This window comes from Micromys minutus (genome assembly GCF_963924665.1).
Source record: "Micromys minutus genome assembly, chromosome: 3".
NCBI lineage: Eukaryota > Metazoa > Chordata > Mammalia > Rodentia > Muridae > Micromys > Micromys minutus.
The window spans coordinates 8,056,500-8,078,289 of record NC_137972.1 but is presented as its reverse complement, the minus strand read 5'-3'; the positions used below and the strand labels follow the sequence as shown (position 1 = coordinate 8,078,289).

At 43.9% G+C, this 21,790-nt stretch overlaps 1 protein-coding gene across 10 annotated transcripts in view; it reads left to right on the top strand.

The window, feature by feature from the left end:
• The window catches only part of PLEKHA5 (pleckstrin homology domain containing A5), a 169,094-nt gene that overhangs the window by 128,365 nt on the left and 18,939 nt on the right, over window positions 1-21,790 (top strand). For 5 of the 10 annotated variants that reach the window (XM_080913970.1, XM_080913974.1, XM_080913973.1 and 2 more), the window contains 5 exons: window positions 13,560-13,595; window positions 14,086-14,148; window positions 15,037-15,117; window positions 15,249-15,398; window positions 18,849-18,950. In XM_080913970.1, coding sequence (XP_080770096.1) covers window positions 13,560-13,595; window positions 14,086-14,148; window positions 15,037-15,117; window positions 15,249-15,398; window positions 18,849-18,950 — 432 coding nt within the window. Of the gene's footprint in view, window positions 1-341; window positions 396-7,922; window positions 8,029-8,791; window positions 8,873-13,559; window positions 13,596-14,085; window positions 14,149-15,036; window positions 15,118-15,248; window positions 15,399-18,848; window positions 18,951-21,790 lie in introns of those variants that run through there. The other 5 variants (XM_080913972.1, XM_080913971.1, XM_080913969.1 and 2 more) reach the window with 4 other exon arrangements.

The following is a 21,790-nucleotide window of genomic DNA, read 5'->3' as shown; positions in this document are numbered from 1 at the left end:
AAAAAATGAACACAAAATATTTCTCAGGATAGAGTACAGGAGGGTCGGGGAGTTGGAGGCCAGACTGAAATCCCTCAAAGGGTTAATAGCCTGTTTATATGAGAAGGGAGGGCGGTAGCACAGAAAAACACTGGCATGTGAATCTTCTGTCTGCTAATGCCATTGCAGCCCTTGTGTGCATTTTCCTACTGAATAGCTCAAGTCTGTGATTTGTCTGTACCCTGACAGAGCATGGGAGGGGGCTATGGTATTGCACTGTAATAATTGCCTTTTTTCTTATTACCAACTGACCTTTTGACAATTTGCTCTCTATCCCTCCTTCCTTCATTGGTGGCTACTAGAATGAAATTCTTTCACATCATCTTCAAAGGAACACCATATATTTGGATCATCAGGTGGGGTTTGTAGAATTTTCTTATTTTGATACCAGCTAGAACTTAGCATTTTAGTACAATTTTCCTGGCTTCTTAGATGCTTCAGTCACTTTAATTGATTTCATGATTTCTTTAAGTAACAATATGGGGCCCTGACCAAAAGGCCTTTGTGAGAGTCATTAGGGAACAAGCACTGGGCCACCCATATCCTGTTTCTTTCCTTGTATCTCATGACAACTCACAGACTGAGGTGTGTCAGGCTTGGTGAGCAGTAAAGGAATGAACACCGTGGAGGTCCTGTTGACAGTGGGGAGGAGAGCCGTGTGGACTTCTGGGTTCCCTAAGGAGAGCTTCAGGATGGGTGAAATGTGCTGCAGGTCGCTTTTAGTTGCCCAGGTGCTGTCTCCTCCCAGGGTTTGGTCCTCTAGTGAGCAGTGAGAGAGACATGGCGGCTCTGCCTGTTACCATAGGGTATAAACTGAGACCGTGTCCAAAAGGCAAACACACCTGGAGGAGTGAAAAGCATCAGTACACAAGGACTGTTTGGGTGTTAGGTGTTAGACACTGTTAATCGTTAGTGGCCTTGGTATCTTATCAGACATAATTTCTGCTAACAAATTAATTCTTTAATAAAGATCAAGCAAAGCCTTATTTTGACTTGTCTTGAAATGCGTAGATTTGAATGTTTTATCAAATATAGTTCCTACAGGAAATGCTATAAGACAGATGCTTACATCTTTGAAAGAAAATTGTAAATGCAGCCTTATAAATTAATTCTATTTAAAGAAATATTTTACAGGATAACCCTTTGCAGACATATTTAGTCACCTTAATTTTAAAGAAGCACACTTTCCTTAGTATGTAATCTACATATTTCCCATTAGCTTTGTTATAATTTTGCCTATTGGAAAGCTTCAGAAATCAGCATTTTGTTATCCCATTTCAGATCTTCACTTCAGAGACTGGGCTGATGAAACTCAGTCATGTCTCTCAAATGAACTTTGAAAGCAGTATAATAAAGATACCTCATATTCTAAAGCTCCTCTGGGGTGGATAAGGAGTTAAGCCGTCTTTACATTTCCTGTGCACGGTAGAGTAGAGAGCCTGGCATGGCGTGCGCGCCCATGCGACCAGCCTGAGTTCCAGAACAAGACCTGTCTCAAAGAGAAACTTCCTGAGAGTAAACAAAGGCAGACCATAGAGCATTCTGAAGACCTGTGGAAAATAAACACATTAGCTTAAAAACAGGAGTTGTGTAAGCATGAATCTGAAGTTACCTAGAACCTTTGGAATAAGCTTTGGTTTGCTATGAGTCATAGTAATTATTCTGAGTAAAGAATGGTTTGGTTCCGGGGCAGACTTTAGGGGGCTCCAGACAGGTAAATATGTTGTTGCAGCCACCACTGTCCTCAGATGCTTTTCAGTCCTTACTGGTTTTCCAGAATGGCACAGATCCCATCTCAGGCTGTGTGCCCTCAGTGGTCCCTGCACACAGCGTTGTCACGCTAGTGCCCCGCGGGATGGCTGCTGGAACATAAGCATCCTAATACAGTGACATGCGTGCTAGTCCTTTATGGGCTCTGTCAGCAGAGTTTTCAAGTAATTGTCCTTGTTTTCAGATTCTAAAAATTATATTGTTTTCATTTTAAAGTTTTATGATAATAGGAATAATTACAGAAATGGATGTTGTGAGGGTTATTTGTACTTAAATATATAGTACTTCTGAAAGTAAGCCTTTGGCCTTTTTAGATAACAGTTCAAATGTAAAACTTGAACAAACAAAAGTTCATCTAAATATAAGTGTGTATAACCTTTTTGATTACCTTGGACCTGGGCAGATGGCTCATCAGTAAGTGCTTGCTGTGAAAGGGTGCAAACTGTTCCCCGGGTCCACACAAGCCCAGCAGAATAGCACACATCTGTAATCCCAGCACGGTTGTGGCAGAGACAGCCGATCCCTGGAGCAGTCTGGTCACCCAGCCTAGCAAAACCAGCAAGCCTCAGGTCCCACTCAGTCTCCAAAAGGAAAAAAACAAAAACCGTGGTGCCCCTGAGAAACAACACACTTGACCCCTGACCTAGATATGTATATACCCACAAAAGGCTATGGAAAGAAAATCTCTTCTAACATACATTTAAAAGTTGTTGGTAGCAATATATTGAAATAAACATTTTTTGAACTGCACTGTGCATTGTATATAACTATAGCTGTGCTGTACAGTATATAAGAATAATTAGGATAATTTTAGTTTAGTGGAACTTCTCATTCAGCTCAAACCTTGTTTGAGCTGACCAGGCCTGTTGTTTTTTCAGGCATTATTAGATGTCCATGATTTATAGACTGACTCATCAGTTTTTTAGAACTACAAATTAGACAGCAGATCAGAGGAAGATGCTCTGGGTAAATTTCAGAGTCAAAGGCATGCATGTGTTGGCCGACTCTCCCTCTCCGCTCCTTCTGAGTCCTCCCACTCTCAAACACTAAGTAAAAGCAGTCGATGCAGAATCAGTGAGCCCTCCTCTGGCCTTCTGTAGGTGCCACGGTCACCCACAGGAAAACCTTCATTCACTTAAATTGTGTTCATATCTAACATTGTTCATGAAGACTAGAAGCAGAAGGTCCCTGTGAGCTGTTTCAGAGGTGAATGCTTTCTGCTGCCATTGGTGCTACAGCAGATGAAGCAAACAGGAGGCTGGAGACCTGGTCCTCAAAGCTTGAGCACTAGAGCATGGCTTCTCACCACCTCTCAGAACAAGGGGTTACTGAAGAGACTTAAGAAACACATCACCACAGGATGTGGTGGCACATGCCTTTAATCCCAGCACTCAGGAGGCTCGAAGTAACAGGATCATGGGAGATACATATAGTCTAGGCCTGCTAGACTATAGACTCAGACCCTGTCTCACAGAAACAAAACGTAAATAACAGTAGCTCTGTACTTCTGTGGTAGGATTTCTGCTTTGTTCTGTAGTACACTGCCACAAATTATGGCTACTCAACTACTTGAAGTCTGTATTTTTTATGATATTTTGTTTATTCTTTGAGCATTTCATATGTGTTTCTGTTGTATTTTAATCATGTTTACTCCCCCAGGATCCCTACAACATTCCTCCCTTCCAGTTTTATGCCCCCTTTCCCATAATGCTTTGGGTCCCATCATTGGGTCGGTGCTGCCCTGTTCAATGAGCTCATCTCATTTGGTTCTTTCTCACTTTCCTTTATGACTTCCCTGTTAGTGATGAAGAATAATCAAGAGATGGGGACTTAGGTGTTTCTCTTTCCCCTAAGTCTTCCTACCCACTTCTAGGTAGAAGGTAATAACAGGATAGCATGCCAGAAGACAGAGCAAGCAGCCCAGGAGAGTGCCAGGCAGCAGGGGCTGAAGTCAGGGAGTTAAAATTAATTCTAAACTGTTTTAGCAGTCCATGTTCTAAAGAGATGCTTAAATAGTTTAGGAGAAGGTAAGAAAGCCACTTTGCATACTATGATTTTCTTTTCTATGTTTATGTTATGTGTGTGTTTCACCTGCATATACGCAGGCACACCTTGTGTCTGTTGCCCAAGGAAGTCCCAAAGGCAGCATCATCATATCCCTTGGAACTGGATTTATAGATGGTTATGGGCTACCTTGTGGATGCTGGGAATCAAACCTGGGTCTTCTGCAAGAGCCATAAATGCTCTTAGCCAATGAGTTATTTCCTCAGCCCCCTACCTGTTAAGAGTAAACTAAACTTTCTGTTTTGTAAATGATCTATAGTAGCATTTAGATGTTACAATACAGTACCTGTGTATGAACTATGTTCTACAAAGGCAAGTGACTTTGAATGAAGTGTACAGTCCCATGATTGAGTTCTATAAACTGTCCTCCTCAGTGGGCTCCCCTTGTCCTCTCAAAAAACAGTGACGGGAAAACCCATCCAGATAAGAACTCTGGAAACTTCGGACAAGTAAGCCAAGGAGATTGCAAAAGAGAAAACAAAGCTCTGGCCTGGTCATGTGCTCAGAGCTGCTCAGTGTAGCTTCTGTCCTGGTTGAAATCCCAAGAGGATACTGGTGTGGTCCTCCTTCCCTAAGGAGATGGGTGAAAGGGATCCTGGTGGTCCCCCACCCACGCACCCATGGTAACTCAGCAGCTTCCTTCTGTTGAGTTCCCGAGTAAGCTCTACTCTAACAGCCAAGGGTCTGGAGCTTTCCTTTCTAGGCATGAGAAGCTGCAATGTAATATTTCAGGTTCTACAGAAGGTAGGGATTTGATGGAGTAAATTAAGAAAATGGTTTTTTGTTTTGTTTTGTTTTTTGAGAAGACAAATGTGTTTAATCTGATTTAACCCATTCACAATACATCACAGTATTAGTATCACGTTAGCATTTTTTTTACTTTTATTCTCTCATACATTATATCCCAACTCTAGTTTCCCCTCCCTCCTTCTTCTCCACCCCTCTTCTCCTTCAGATCAACTCTGAAGGATATCTTTTAACTCTTAAACCAAACTATTCTCCTCTTCCTCCTCCCCCCACGACTTCCTTCTCCATTTTGTTTATTTTGGGGTTTGTTTTGTTTTTGTTTCTTAAGACAGGGTCTCTCTGTGTGGCCCTGGCTGCCCTCAAACTCAGAGACCCTCTAGCCTGTACCTGCTGAGCTCTGGGATGTAGAGGTGTGCCCACCATCGCTCAAACTAGTCTACGGCCTAGAGAGTTGACACCTTCTTGCACCTTGCTGCTAAGAATAAATAATCTCTTTTTTAAGCTGGTATCATTTTTTTAAGACTTATTTATTTTATGTATGTGAGTACACAGTAGCTCTCTTCAGACACACCAGAAGAGGGCATCAGATCCCATTACAGATGGTTGTGAGCCACCATGTAATTGAACTAAGGACTCCTGGAAGAGCAGTCAGTGCTCTTAACCGCTGAGCCATCTCCCCAACTCCAGAATAATAATTGTGCATCAATCTTTTTACTCCTTTAAAAATCTTATTACATTTATTGTGAGCATGCATATGTGTGTGTACACAACAGAAAGAATCTGTGAGGAGGTCTCAGTCAGTCCTCCTATCTCCCCTTGGGCCCTGGGCATCATGCTCATGTTGTCTGGCTTGTCAACAAGTGCCTTTAACCTGCTGAGCTGTCATGACTGCTCTTTATTCAACCTTTATGACTATTCTTGATTTTTCTTCTCTATCTCTTTTGTCCACTTCTTTTGACACATGGTCTCATATAGCTGAACGGACTTCTATTCTTCCACAATTATTTTTTTGTTTTTTATTTTATACGGGGTCTCTCTCTCTCTCTCTCTCTCTCTCTCTCTCTCTCTCTGTGTGTGTGTGTGTGTGTGTGTGTGTGTGTGTGTGTGTGTGTGTTTGTATCTGTCTGTCTTTATTACTCCGTTCCTCTCTCCCTCTTCCTCTTTCTCCCTTGGTGTCTCCAGAGCCCATGACAGATGAAAGTATGATAGTACTTAGGGTGTACTATATACTAGTGTAGATGAAAGTATGGATAGTACTTAGGGTGTACTATACACTAGTATAGTCTGAGCTTTGAAAACCCACCAGTCTACACCTTGGAATATATATACGCTCCCCCGCCCCTGGCATAGAAAGCCTGCCTCATGCTCTTCACCCAGACAGAGGCCGCCACCTTCCTGTGTCTTCTCACTAACTCTCTTGTGTGAGGTGTGTGCAGTCTGACTTGTATTTCTTGGCTCCCTGTTGCCAGGGTACCATTCCTTTCAGAGCTGCAGCACTTTTGTTGGGTGGGGGACGGACCCGTTCCCTTCCTACCTGTGACAAAGATGCCACCGAAGTTCAACTTAATTCAGTGAGTTTTATTTTCACTTATAGGACTGTGGGTGAGGGTTTACTTCCAGGAGCAGAAATGACTCAAAGACAGATGTGTCACCCCAGCTTGGGTGACATCTCCCAAAATCCTGGAACCTGGAGCTCACTGCACAGCCTGCAGGCAGCTCAACAGGGTGTAGAGTGTCCTTTCCAGATGTCTCCACTGTCTACACCTCTTCCAGGCAGCTCAGAGAGGCTTTTGGAACTTGGCTCCTTTTAGAGAGACTCATCTTTTATTGTTACACTGGTGGGGAAGGTTCTGTAAATCTGGTCAGTTTAGGACTGCCTCAAGCTGCTTTGAGCTGTTCACCTCTGTTCAAGGAGCTTTCCCTAGGAGTTTCCTCCCCACCCCCTACCCCTCTTTCTTTCTCTCCCCTCCCCTTGCTGTTCTCCATCTCCAGCATATTTGAGCTTAGAAGTTGAAGCCCAGACAGTTCTTGACTAGCATAGCACATCACAATTGCAGAATTCTAAGAAAACTAACTAGACACAAGGTTGATTAGAATTCTAAGTATAGACTTAATACCCACATGTCAGTGCTTTGGCCTCCTAACTTGGCCTGTCCAATGCCTACATGACTGGACTGATTGTGTCTGATTGGTCTGGTCCTAATTGATGCATGTCACCTGTCTTAACCACAAACGCTCCTTCCCCTCCTCTCAGCTCTGAGAGCTTGTAGTGTAACCTTTCTTGACGTGGGCTTATTTGTAAGAAGTTTACCTTGGGGAGTGATACCAAGGTGAGAGCGAAGAATGAGAGATCGACAGCCACAGGTTTCCTAGGTCTCACCACATTAAATTTTCACAATTGTACAGAAACTCAGGAAATCACTCACGGTTCATAGAATTACCCAGGAAAACCTAGGGCTACCCCTAAGACTGGATACCACTGCCCTGAGGCTATGTTTGCATACAGAGTGCTGGGTGTGTTCTCAACATATACGGTACCATAAGGTACATGAGTGCTGGGTGTGTTCTCACATATACATAAGGTACATGAGTGCTGGGTGTGTTCTCACATATAAGATATATAAGGTACATGAGTGCTGGGTGTGTTCTCACATATAAGATATATAAGGTACATGAGTGCTGGGTGTGTTCTCACATATAAGATACAGAAGGTACATGAGTGCTGGGTGTGTTCTCACATATAAGATACATAGGTACATGAGTGCTGGGTGTGTTCTCACATATAAGATACATAGGTACATGAGTGCTGGGTGTGTTCTCACATTAGAACAGAATAAGCTGACATGTGGAGAGGTAGAGAGTTGCTTTCTGGAGTTTTAATAAGAGTTCTCCAGCATAGGCCCAACATTTCAAAAAGTGAACTTTTCATCTGTAGCTCTCATGTCTGGCAAAAACACTAAAAGCAAAAAGTAAATAGAATCCTCACGACAGTGAGGGTCATTCTGGCCAAGGACTTTTTATTGCAATCTGCCTCATGACTGGATCATTCTGTCTACATAGAGATCCTTAGGTTGCACAAGAGTTGCTGAGAACTGTGCCCAGTGGTTCCAGTGTCCGTGGGTGAGGGACCACTGCTCTCAATAGACTGTTCGATTAGGAAATGAGATTTTCCTGTGCATTGCAAGGCTTTATCACTCACCCCAATATAAGATGGATAGTCATTGGCTATGGAGACTAAAGGGAAGTGTGGTTGAGGGCTGCAGTCAGTGAGGTATTTTATGAGCTCTAATGTGCTTTGCCAGTGCAGTGAACAGCACACACCTTAAACCCTGGGGGAACAGAACCGTGTAGACGATGAAAACTACAAAGTACAGTGACAAGCAGCAGACCTGTCAGCCGTTTCCTCATGGTGTAAGAACGCTTGTCTTTTGAATGCTTTAGCTAACTGCCAGGCCTGCTGCACGAAACTCTGCCTTCCTAAGAGCAATAATGAAGTAGTGTCATGCTTTCCGCCTACCATGGGAAGAGCTAAAAAAAAGACTGACTGAGTCCCTGCTCAGTGTTTTATTTTTAGTGTCTGAATGTTCTACATATGCCATTATACTGTGAGAAATCCAAGGGTTATGAAATGTCTGTGAAGACTAATTTTAATAAAATGTTATTCAAGTGATAAAGATGTTGGATAATTATAAAATTTTAGTATCTGTACAGAACTTGACTGTTTTCTGACTAGCCTTATAAAAAACTGCAATTCATTTTGGTTTTATCACTGAATAAAATTAAACAATTATCATTTTTCTCCTTCTGAATTCATGGACTGCCCCCCCTGCTAGAAACTTTAGATTCTTTTGTATATTAATGCTTATCGTCTAATATATGTAAAAGTTAATTGGATATGTATGTTAATTGGGTATATTGATTAAGGTAAATTCTGGTTGTAGCACAGTATGATCAGTAAGGCTTATTTTATAACCTTTGATGTATTTTATAGCTTTAGATACTTGCTTGAAATTGTTGATATACTTTAAGTCTGTGCAACCATGGGGTGAAATGTAAGCAACTGCACTGTTAGGAAGATACTAAAGTAGAGGGTATATTTACAGTGTCGCCTTTCAAATCTCCCTGTGCTGTAAACTGATGTTTGCTGTATGCTCCTCCTGATTTGAAATAGATGAAAGAAAATGAACCTATTATCACCATGGTTCACACAATGATTGAGAACTCGGCGCTAAGACCACAACTGTACCAACAAGTAAGGTCTTGGACTCTGAATGACACCGCATTGTCATCTGCAAACCCTCAGTGACAGCCTTGTCTCTCCTCAGATTTCTCATAACATCAGTGTTTTTACCTTTCGTTTGTTTGTTTGGGAAACCACACTTCATTCATGCTCCAAGTTGCTGTGGTACCCTTAGCATGGCTTTGCTGAACACTTGCCCTTGAATATTCAGTGTGCCATCCTCCTAAAGCTTCTGTGTACATCATGTGGTTAATAGATACTTGGAGGTCTGCAGTACACGTAGCAGGAACTACTAGGTTTCCGTGCATTGACTCTGAAGGCATTATAAATGGGTTTCAGGGAGAAGGATTTATAAAACTTTCCTTTTAAGCACAGCCCTCCAAATCTCTCCTACTCCAACATTAGTGCATTCTGTTTATGTGGGAAGTAATTATGAGGTTTGTGTCCATCAGGATATTCTCCTTACCCTATTTTTTTAACTCACAATGTGTGGGGGAGTTAGTAGGCTTTGATTTAGGAACCTTGGTAACCTGCAGATCTGCAAAAGAAGTCACATGTTTCTCTCCATTGTTTCCAGTTATTATTTATCCATGGTCTAAATGTCCCCGGCTCTGTGTTCAACAGCATCAGCTTCTTCCACTTCAGCTCCTCCAGCTCTCTGGGCAATGGCCTGTTAGAATATTTAAAAACTAAATGAAGAGGAAAGAACTAACTCACATGAAAAATGAATGTAGATCCTAATTCAAATGTTAGCAACACCAAATAAAAGGAAACCTGTGAGCTTGCATAAGCCAGAAAGGTCCAGGCGCCTCCATCTCTGGAGTCTGCTTGTAGTCAGGTAGCAAGAGTATATGATGCTGAGAGATGAGGCCTCTGGGGTCCAGTTTTCTAAATGCTTGATGTGTGTTTAATGACTGGACCATCTTTAATTTACAAGAGATAATCAAACTACTAAGTATTTAAAGTTAAACAGCTTTACTGTAAGAAAATGGAAGTGGCATCTTACCTTTGTGTGTGTGTCCACATGTTCCTAACCCTCTATTGGCACATGTGGGAGTCGGAGGACAGCTGCTTACAACGGCTCCCCGCTTCCTCTCAGCTCCGGCATCCAGCATCTGGCATCCAGCATCCAGCATCCAGCTCAGGTCCCTGGTGGCTTTGAGACTGGGCCCTGCCTCCCCCTAGTGCTGGGACCGTACTGTACTTTATGTGCTTACACTACACAACACATGTACCTAGTGCCTGAGGAAACCAAAAGAGGGCATCGAATCCCCGGGAGTAGACAGAATCCAATCCCAGTCCTCTGGAAGAGTAGCCAGTGCCCTTGCTGAACTGGCTGTCTGGCCGCTACAATCAGAGTTCTAAAATCTCCTGAATCTGTGTGGTACTCTGCCGACTGACAGCATGAGTCTAGCACACTCGTTCTCCCGTAGGCTTTGTAACGCGGTGCCTGAGTAAAGTTCCTCAGTTCCGAAAGGCATGTGTCAGCAGATGCCCAAGGGCCACAAGCATGTTTTGCTTGGCGGTTTGCTGGTAGGTTTTTGGTTGGTGGTTTTATGAGTGTTTTTCTTTTCCTTTTCTTTTTTCCTTATTTGTTGGGCCTTACTATGCAACCTGTACTGGCCTAGAACTCACTGTGCAGTCATGCTACCCTGGTCTTGGATATTTCCATCCCCCTGCCTCCTCGATGCTGGCATTAAAGAGTTAGCCCATATCTGGCTGCCTGTTGTACCTCAGGCTGTCCAGAAACTTAGTCAGGGTGACCCTGAACTTCTCTGGCCCTCCTGCCTCTACCCCAGCAGTGCTGGGATTGCAGGCATCTACTACTCTGCCCACTTTTGTTTGGTACTGGAGGGTTGAGCTGAGGCCTTCATGGATGCTAAGTAAGCACTCTACCAACCCCAGCTAACTTTCTTTCTTTCTTTTTTTCTTTTTTTTTTTTTTTAAGCTCATTGGATAATATATTATCAAAAAGTAATTCCAAAGCAAGGCATGTTTCATACCTATAACCTCAGGTACTTGGGTCGGTAAAGTAGAAGGTTTGGTTTGAATTCAGGGCCAGCTTGGGCTACAAAGTAAGATCACAAGGGGGGGGCGGGCAGGAGGGAGCCGACATTTAGGCCGAAGTCTAGTCTAGACTCAGTAGTTAAGACTGAGTTTTGTTGCCAGAGTCCAAATGTGAGGATTGAATGTCCTTTTCTGGCACCTGCATGCGCACAAACACACACAATACACAATTTAAATTTTTCCTATTAATACAAAATCATTTTAGAGTATACATACATATATGTATGTACATTCAAGAGACAAATCATAAACACAGGGATTTTAAAGATTGAGTTTTGTTACATTTTTGTATGGTTGGTTTTGTTGTTTGCTCAGTAGCTTTGGCTTGCCTGGAATTCACTATATAGACCAGGCTGGCCTCAAAGATCTACCTCCCTCTGCCTCCTGAGTATTAAAGACATTCCCACTGTGCCCAGCACTAAAAATTAAATATTAACATAATTTTATTTTCCATTAATGCCAAGCCAGTTTTAGTGAAAGAAAGAAAATCAAACCAACATTATAAGACAAGAGCTAAGCACTTGCCAGCCCTCCCGGATTCTGGGTTCCGTCCCCAGCACAACAGAAAAGAAGGAGAAAAGGAAACCAAGAAAGAGGCTTAGCTGCAGCCATGGTAGCAAAGCCAGGCCTCCTAGCTAGATGATGAAGGTCTGGCCACCACGCTGGACAGCCTGAGCTAGGCCCTGGGTGCCACATGGTAGGGAAAGACTGTCTTCGGGAGTGTACCCACACACACAAACACAAAAAGGGGGCTTGAGGCAGGAAAATATAATAAATACTGTTACTGTTTAGTAGTGCACTATTATACTTCCAGTGCTTGGGAGGTAGAGACAAGGGTGTCGGGAGTTTAGAGTCATCATCGGCTGCATGGACAGAAGTTTGATTCCACCCTAGTCTTGATGAGACAGTTTCTCAAAAACGGTGTGGACAGGCTGGAAAGCTGGCCCAGTGGTTAAGAGCACTTGTGGCTCTTTCAGAGGACAAAATTTCAGTTGCCAGCATCCTCACAGGTTGGCTTACAAGCACCTGTGTGTAACACCAACTCCTGGGAATCCAACTCTTCTGGACTCCTTGGGCACCTGTGTGTACATGGTACATTCACATAAAATAATTTTTTAAATGTCCAGTGGTAGAATCACTACAAATATCCCATAAATTTGATGTATTTGCCTGACCATAAAGACATTACTCAAAAGCCACAACAGCTGGGTATGCTGACACATGCCTGTAATCTTAGCACTGGGGGGAAAGGTGTAGTTTCTGGGCCAGCCAGGGCTACATCACAAGGTCCAATCAAAAGGTTATTAACTATTGAATGAACACTTTTGATACTATGGCAACTGGTATGAAAATAAATTTCAAATAACTCTAAATAAAAACAGCATAGCGAGGTCCCAAGACAGTCACCATAACCCCCTTTAGTAGACCATGTTCTTTTCCTCAGTCCGAGGTTTCACCCAGACACTGCACTGTGTTAGCAGCATGCACATGCCATGGTCCAGTAAAGCTGCTTTGCATTTAACTTTAAATATGAAGCAAGATGCACTCGGACATCACAGTAGCACCCTTTCATTCCTTGTAAGACAGAACTGGGCCTTTTCCAGTTTATATCGCTGAAAGAAGCATTTTAAAACTCTTTGTCCCTTCCTCAGGGAAGGGTAGGAATGCTTCTTAGCATCCGGGTGCTTTGAAATAACACTTGGCGTTCATGGGGACGCTATTGGCTGTCTTCACCTACAGTAGTAGACGACTTCTTTTACCATCAAATTCATTTTTCATGTACTGTTCATTTCTGTAAAACCTCGAGGTTTAATGGTCATTCTGCATACCTTAAATAGTCATGGGTCATTTGCATGAGGTATGAGAAGTAAAGTCATAAGATGAAGTGTGTTATTCCAGGATTCACTTATTTGTTTGGAATGCTTGAGTTTTTAACCTGCTCTGCACGTTCCTAGATCAATTTAGTGTTCTCGGCTGTTTGTTTTAAAACTGCAACAGTCAAGCTCTGTATCTTTACAGAGGGGACACATAACAAACACATTCTTATGGATTTGTATGTGTGTATGAAAAATTCAACTCCCCAAACTGGATCATATTGGGGAGTATGCATTCTCCTGAACCAACAGTGAGGGAAAATGTTCCATTTAGTAAACATATAATAAGCTCCAGCTCAGTTTTGCCTAATGTGTTTTTGTTGCTGTCTAGCAGTCAGTATAAAACCAAAGGACAAGGGAGAGAGTGAAATGAGACCCACAGAGGCTGTGGTGTGTTCTGGGTGTGACTGACTGAGATGGCTGTGGAACCCTTGGTAAGCAGGCAGAAATGAGGACTCATGTGATGGAAAGACAGGAGAACGTTAAAAGAGGTTTTGATACATGGAAGAATGATCCCTTACAAGATGGGGGTGTCATGTGCTCTGCTGCAAGAGCTTGATGCTAATGCATGAAGCTTTGAGTTCAGTCCCCCGCACTACAGTAACAGCCATTGTTTACAGTATCACACAGGCTGTCAGCCGACAACACAAACCTCTTTTGCAATGTTATTCATTACTTGGACAGGCTTTCTGTTTTATGAGGTTTCAAATTATTTCCTTGTTGCAATTAAACCTGCCCTTTTCCTCATTATCTTTTAGTTCTTAAGACAGAAGAACAAGATAAGTCTCTATTGTGTATGTGTGTTTATATTACCTATGTGTACACAGTGTTGTAGGTCTCGTTAATGCAGTTGTGCTAAGATGTGTTGGCTTGAGTGCACACAGTACACAAGTGTGTGCACTGTGACAGAGCTTCCCCTGGATGTGCTGGTGCAGACATTTAATGCAGTGCAGCTGCTATGGTTGTGTTTGTCCGTTTTCCATCAAAATAATGTGTGTCTTTACAGTGGAAAATGGAAGGTGCTATATTAATTTTGTTTGGCCAGATTGTTATTTGAGAAGCTTGCCTTGGCATTGTTCTCTTGTATCTTGTGTGATGTATTACTGCTGAATGTTTCTTTACTTTTGTGATGGTTTGTGCTTGAGTTAAATTTCTAGAAGTATAAAAATGATTAAAATCACGCTTGGCATACTATTATTTTGACAGAAATTTAAAGTATTCACTATGGACTGGATATGTTACTCAAATAGGGTTTTACAATTGCTTTATGGCATTTTCTTCTAGCTGTCACAAGATGAATGTAGAGGCACATTATACAAATACAGACCTGAAGAAGTTGATATTGATGTAAGTATTTCTGGCCCCCAGAACTCACTTTGTAGACCAGGCTAACTTTGCACTCCTGTCTCTGGCTCTCAAGTACTATAAAGGCCTGCGACATTATATACAACTGTTACTAAGAATTAAAAGTAAATAAATAAAGCCAGGAATCATTATTCCTGCAATCCCAGCAAAGCTAAGGCAGTATGATTTGAAGAAGTTCCAGGACAGCTTGAACTACAGAAGACAACTTTGTCTCCAACAAACAAGCAGTTTACCCTAGGGCCATGGTTCGGAGGTAGAGCATTTGCTTAGCATTCCTGACACTCTGGGTTTTATCCCCCAGATCTAAGAGAAAAAGAAAAATGTCAAAGTATTTGATTGCTCTTACTTCATTTTTACCCCCCTTTTTGAATCGGGATCTCATTATATAGACCTGACTGGAGATGTACCTGCCTCCACCTTCAGAGATCAAAGGGGCATGGTACACTCCCTGCCAAAAAGCTCTTACTTTTGGTGGTTCTGATTGAAATAAAAATGGCCTAAAGGGGAAAATGTAATCAGAATATATTATATAAAATATTTTTCAATTAAAAGAACTAATTAGGGCTGGAGAGATGGCTCAGTGGTTAAGAGCACTGCTTGTTCTTACAGAGGTCCTGAGTTCAAATCCCAGCAACCACATGGTGGCTCACAACCATCTGTAATGGGATCAGATGCCCTCTTCTGGTGTGTCTGAAGACAGCGACAGTGTACTTACATATAATAAATACTTAAATTTAAAAAATTATTTTAAAAGAACTAATTAAATTTTTTAAAGTTCAGCTAGATAGTTCATGGCTATTTTAAGTGGCTCCCTTCCCCCCATCACAGGAAAGACTTTAAATTGCTAATAAAACACATCTTCTCTTCTAGGCCAAATTAAGCAGACTGTGTGAACAGGATAAAGTGGTTCGAGCGCTGGAAGAGAAGCTGCAGCAGCTGCACAAGGAGAAGGTAGGGCGGTTATCTTCACTGCGGTCGTTGTCGCTGCCTGTGCTGTGCTGCTTGTGCGGACACTGTAGCCAGAGTTACAGGATCCAGCTCACTGATGCAGAACCTTAAGTGTGTCCTCCTTATTGCCACAGTACACGCTCGAGCAAGCCTTGCTGTCTGCCAGCCAGGAGATAGAGATGAACGCAGATAACCCAGCTGCCATTCAAACTGTGGTGTTGCAGAGGGACGACCTGCAAAACGGACTGCTGAGCACGTGTCGGGAGCTGTCCCGAGCCACTGCTGTGAGTACACTGACTTTCCTAGAGCCACCTGGGGGCACAGTCCAAGGAGACTGAGGCAGAGTAATCACTAAGTTCAAGACCTGCATGAGAGTAGAATGAGTTCAGGGTCAGGATGCACAGCTTGGTGAGAACCTTTCTTAAAAGAAAAAGGCTTGGCCACCTGTTGCTATACCCTCATGATATATACCAACACTTAGAGATCCAGGATTAGACACAGAGGCAGGCAAATGTCTGTGGGTTAATTTGAAGTCAGCTGGGGCTACAAAATGAGAAAAAAAAAATATGTATATATACATATATACGTGTGTGTGTGTGTGTGTGTGTGTGTGTGTGTGTGTGTGTTTGTGTATATATTGCAGGTTTTTGTCTTTTCTCTATATATTTGGCTGGGCTGTCTTTAGTCTTATTATCACAAGAGATGTTCAGCCAAATGTGGTATCTTATCTCCCATAAGACTAACACTCAGGAGTCCAAGGCAGAAGGATTACTAGAGGTTTAAGTTCAGCCTATGCTACACAGTGAAATTTTATCTCTTAATTCTTGTTGATATACTTGTGTTTGGGACATTTAAACCAAGATCGACCTTTTTCTATGGTTAGAGACCTGCTCTGAATTCTTGTGGGGTTGGTTGTTTGTTTTTGTTTTTTAAGATTTAATTTATTTATGTGGGTGTGTGGGTACCTGAGGAGGCCAGAAGGAGTTGGATTCCCCAGAGGTGAAGTTACAGCAGGTGAGAGCTGCCCGACATGGGACTGGGAACTGAGCTCAGGTCCCCTGCAGAAGTAACAGTCACTGCGAACCACTGAGTTGTGTCTAGTGTTCCTCAGTAGGAACTCAGTAGTAGTTCCTCACTGTAGCCCAGGCTGGCCGGAATTCCCAAAGACCACCTTCCTCCGCCTCCTAAGTGCTGGGATTAGAGGTTTAAGCCATATATCCTGTGACTTTGAAAACTTTCCTTGCACAAGAGAATTAGGCACTGACTTTGCCTGGCCCCTGCTGTCTCTTGAGGTTCCAAGCCTCATTTCCCTCCCAGAGCCTTCAGGGGTCACCTGCTTATATTTTCTGTTCCTTTGATGTGCATAAATTACAAGATGAACAGGTCAAGCAAAAAAACAAGCAAGATGGCTTAGCTTTCAAAGATGCTTGCTTCCTGATGATCTAGTTTTGAACCCAAAAAAAAACTACATGATGGAAAGAAATGACTCCCCAAAATTGTTCTCTAACCTCCACATTACATACAAATGAATAAATGTATAAATAAAATGTGAATATATACATAGATTGTTTTGTTTTGAGACGGGTTTCTCTGTGTAGCCCTGGCTGTCCTGGAACTCTATGTAGACCAAGCTGGTCTTGAATTCACAGAGAGTTCTCCTGCCTCTGCTTTCTGAATAAAAGATTGCTAGAGAAAATTTTATTAATTTCATTAATCAGAAAACTGATTTTTATATCCATATAAAGGTCCACTGAAGTTAGTAATGAGGCTAACATTCACACAAACAAACTTTTATTTCTTCCCCTTTCTATTAGGACTGGCCCAAGTCCCTGCATATACCTAGCAAGTACCCTATAGCTCCATATTCCTACAACCGTTGTTTTAAACCAGATCTTAGGAGTTACCAGGTCCTTCCTGATTCAGCCTCTGAGTATCAGAGATCGCAGTCATATGTTGCCATGCCCAGCTTTTTTAACGTAAACTAGGTATGGGGTGAGACACATACTTATAATCCAGCCGAGACAGGAGGCTGCAAGATCAGGTCCAGGGTTATAGTGAGACGGGATCAGAGAGAGGGCGCCAGGGCTGGCGGGAAGGAGGGAAGTAGGGAGGGAGAGAGAAAATTGAAATGCCAGAAAGATGGCATTCACTGCTCTTCCTGAGGACCTCAGTTTGGTCTAGTGCCCACAACAGGCAGCTCAAAACTGCCTGGAACTTCAGCTCCAAGAGGTGTAACCCCCTTTTCTGGTCTCTGCAGGCACCTACACAGATGGGCAGATAAATAAAAAAATAAAAAAGAGAACTTTAAAGTTTTGTTTTTTTAAGATTTATTTTATGTATGAGTGTTCTATCTGCATGTACACCTACATGCCAGAAGAGGGCATCAGATCTCTGAGCCACCATGTGGTTGCTGGAAATTGAACTCAGGACCTCTAGAAGAGCAGCAGCCAGTGGTCTTTAATGGCTGAGCCATCTCTCCAACACTAAAAAACATAAAGAAACAAAGAAAAATAAATAAATGTTTAAAATGAATAAATATAAATTCATTATAAAACTTTCTTAAAGAAATACTTTTGTTGGGCTGGAGAGATGGCTAGGTTGTCAGAGGCTAGGCTCACAACCAAAACTACAGGAAAACAGAGGTCAGCAAATGCTGGGTGGGTGTGGGACTCTTCTCTCTACAACTGAGGATGCACACTGAAGCACGGGTGTCAGGCTCCCAAAAGAGACCAAACAGGGCTGTGTGGCCGACAGTCACAAGAGCTAGGAAATGGATCCAGCCTGAAAGTATGTAATCCGATAAATATACCATGGTGGGTTTTTGTTTGTTTGTTTGTTTGTTTTGTTTTGTTTTGGGGTTTTTTTTGGCAGACATAAAGAAAAATTAAATCTTCATATTTGCTCAAAAAAATAAATGGAACTGGAGGAGGTCATTACATTAAATAAGGCTGACTCTGAAAAAGCACCACATGCTTTCTCTGAAGGAACCGAGTCTTGAGAAAGAGGAGACCGTATAGGAGAGTGGGCTACAGCAGTTCCTGTGTGGGTGCTGAAGATGTAACTTGGTAAAATGTCCCGCGCAACCGTCTCGCCTGCAAGAACGACGCGGCACACAAAATAGAATCCTTCTGCGGTAAACTTTATTGCTCTGTAAAACCAGTACTTGCTTCACGTGACGAAAAAGACGGAGAAAACCAAGAGATCCAAGGAGACGAACAGGACAAACAGGCTCCACGAGACGGCCGAAAACCAACGGGAGAAAGAGAGGAAGAAGAGAGGAAGAGAGAGGAGAGGAAGAGAGGAAGAGAGGAAGAGAGAGAGGCAGAAGAGAGAGGAGCTATCCAGCCCTTCCCCTATAAAGGGATCAGTCCTTGCCTTGGACGCGGAGCCCCCTGATTGGTTGAAACTCACCAGGCCCTATGACGCCACGGAAGAGGCGGAACTCATGAAGCGGAAGTTACCCAGCCTGTGCGCACATGGCTTGTTTACTGCTAACTCCAGCCAGATATCAGCGCCATCTTGTAATGACGGAAGCGTGGGAATGTGTGGGCGGCGCCCCACAGTAAAACACTTGCTTACCATGTTTTGGCTTCAGTAACCAACACTGCCAAAGATATTCTTATTTTTCCCAGAATAAACCATACAGTTTTCTCAAGTCTTGGGAGATTTTAAGCATGCTGATGATTCTGTGAAAGCTTGGGTCCCCTTTAAAGTGATGAACATTTTGATTTTAGGAGCTGGAACGAGCCTGGAGAGAATATGACAAGCTAGAGTATGATGTGACTGTTACCAGGAACCAGATGCAGGATCAGCTGGATCACCTTGGAGAAGTGCAGGTAGGAAAGGCCGTCTGTTTGTAGTCTACCTCTGTGGCCTTCACGGACTCATACTGTTGGCCTCTAAGATACACATTCAGTGTCTTCAGTGAAAGGATTTTCACTCTCCCACGGCGTCCCCATCTCCTCTCTGAAACCTTTGCATCTTACTGGACCAGTGAGCCCTGGAGTGCTGGTGCTTCTTTGTGTTTAGTGCAGCTCCCTCAGCTCTGCTCTCTCCTCTCTGCTCCCTCAGCTCTGCTCTCTCCTCTCTGCTCCCTCAGCTCTGCTCTCTCCTCTCTGCTCTCTCAGCTCTGCTCCCTCAGCTCTGCTCTCTCCTCTCTGCTCCCTCAGCTCTGCTCTCTCCTCTCTGCTCCCTCAGCTCTGCTCTCTCCTCTCTGCTCCCTCAGCTCTGCTCTCTCCTCTCTGCTCCCTCAGTTCTGCTCCCTCAGTTCTGCTCCCTCAGCTCTGCTCTCTCCTCTCTGCTCCCTCAGCTCTGCTCCCTCAGCTCTGCTCCCTCAGCTCTGCTCCCTCATGCTCACCTCAGCTCTGCTCCCTCATGCTCACCTCAGCTCTGCTCCCTCAGCTCTGTTCCCTCATGCTCACCTCAGCTCTGCTCCCTCAGCTCTGTTCCCTCATGCTCACCTCAGCTCTGCTCCCTCATGCTCACCTCAGCTCTGCTCCCTCATGCTCACCTCAGCTCTGCTCCCTCATGCTCACCTCAGCTCTGCTCCCTCAGCTCTGCTCCCTCAGCTCTGCTCCCTCAGCTCTGCTCTCTCAGCTCTGCTCCCTCAGCTCTGCTCTCTCAGCTCTGCTCCCTCAGCTCTGCTCCCTCAGCTCTGCTCCCTCAGCTCTGCTCCCTCAGCTCTTCTCCCTCAGCTCTGCTCCCTCATGCTCACCTCAGCTCTGCTCCCTCATGCTCACCTCAGCTCTGCTCCCTCATGCTCACCTCAGCTCTGCTCCCTCATGCTCACCTCAGCTCTGCTCCCTCATGCTCACCTCAGCTCTGCTCACCTCAGCTCTGCTCCCTCAGCTCTGCTCCCTCATGCTCACCTCAGCTCTGCTCCCTCATGCTCACCTCAGCTCTGCTCCCTCATGCTCACCTCAGCTCTGCTCACCTCAGCTCTGCTCCCTCAGCTCTGTTCCCTCAGCTCTGCTCCCTCAGCTCTGCTCCCTCATGCTCACCTCAGCTCTGCTCCCTCATGCTCACCTCAGCTCTGCTCCCTCATGCTCACCTCAGCTCTGCTCCCTCATGCTCACCTCAGCTCTGCTCCCTCATGCTCACCTCAGCTCTGCTCCCTCAGCTCTGCTCCCTCAGCTCTGCTCTCTCAGCTCTGCTCCCTCAGCTCTGCTCTCTCAGCTCTGCTCTCTCAGCTCTGCTCCCTCAGCTCTGCTCCCTCAGCTCTGCTCCCTCAGCTCTGCTCCCTCAGCTCTGCTCCCTCAGCTCTGCTCTCTCAGCTCTGCTCTCTCAGCTCTGCTCCCTCAGCTCTGCTCTCTCAGCTCTGCTCCCTCAGCTCTGCTCTCTCAGCTCTGCTCCCTCAGCTCTGCTCCCTCAGCTCTGCTCTCTCAGCTCTGCTCCCTCAGCTCTGCTCCCTCAGCTCTGCTCTCTCAGCTCTGCTCCCTCAGCTCTGCTCCCTCATGCTCACCTCAGCTCTGCTCCCTCAGCTCTGCTCCCTCATGCTCACCTCAGCTCTGCTCCCTCAGCTCTGCTCTCTCATGCTCACCTCAGCTCTCAACATTTCCTATAAATTTGGTTTAGACTCCTCACGTCATTCTGTGACTGCTGAAACTCAACTGTTAATTATATACAGTGGTTTTGTTTTTCTCTAGTAAATATCTTACTTGGAACTCTTGCATACTGAGGTTACCAAATAATATTTATTTTTAAATAATATTTGTCTTGGGACTAGAGTCCTTAAGAGCACTTGCTGCCCTGCTAAAGAGCCCACATTGACTAGCTCACAACTACTTATAACACTAAGTCCAGGGGATCGATTGTGTCCTCAAGCCTCTGAGGGTACCCACACATGTGGCCCACACTGTCTCACTGTTCTATTGCTGCTGCAAGGAGACACCATGTTCAAGACAAACTCTTATAATATTTAACTGGGGGCTTGCTTACAGTTAGACTCTGACGTAGTACCTGACAGCCACAGGCAAAGAGAGACACTGAGCCTGCTGTGGCTTTTGAAACCCCAAAGCCCACCCACAATATCATACCTCCTCCAACAAGGCCACACCCCCTAATCCTTCCCAAGCAGTTTGATTCTCTGGTGACCAAGCATTCAGATATATGAACCTATGGAGGCCATTCTCATTCAGACCAACACACACACACACACACACACACACACACACACACACACACACACACAATCACAATAAAACTAAACCTTAAAACATTAAATTTGCATTGTATAAATTTTAGGTTGCCAAAAACATATATCTGTATTTTAATTACTATAAAATCTATACTATACAGGTATGCAAGTGTCTGACTTTTGTAGTTAATCTTCTCTTTCTGTCTGTTGTTTTTCTCTTGAGCTTTCATTCCTGAGTCCTTCCTATGTGTTTTATAATATTTGAGACAGTGGCAGGTCTTCAGGCGAATAGACACTGAAAACAGACCTGTAACCAGGAAGGGTGGTAAACAAGAGCAGTCAGAGAATTCAGAGGAAGAGCCAGAGCTGCTGAGTGAGACACTGTCTTAGTTTGGATTCTGTTGCTGTGAAGAGACACCATGACCAAGGCAACTCTCATAAAAGACAACATTTAATGCGGAGGTTAATTGGGGCTTACATTTTAGGGTTCAGTACATTATTGTGTCAGGAAACAAGACAGCATGCCGGCCAACTTGATGC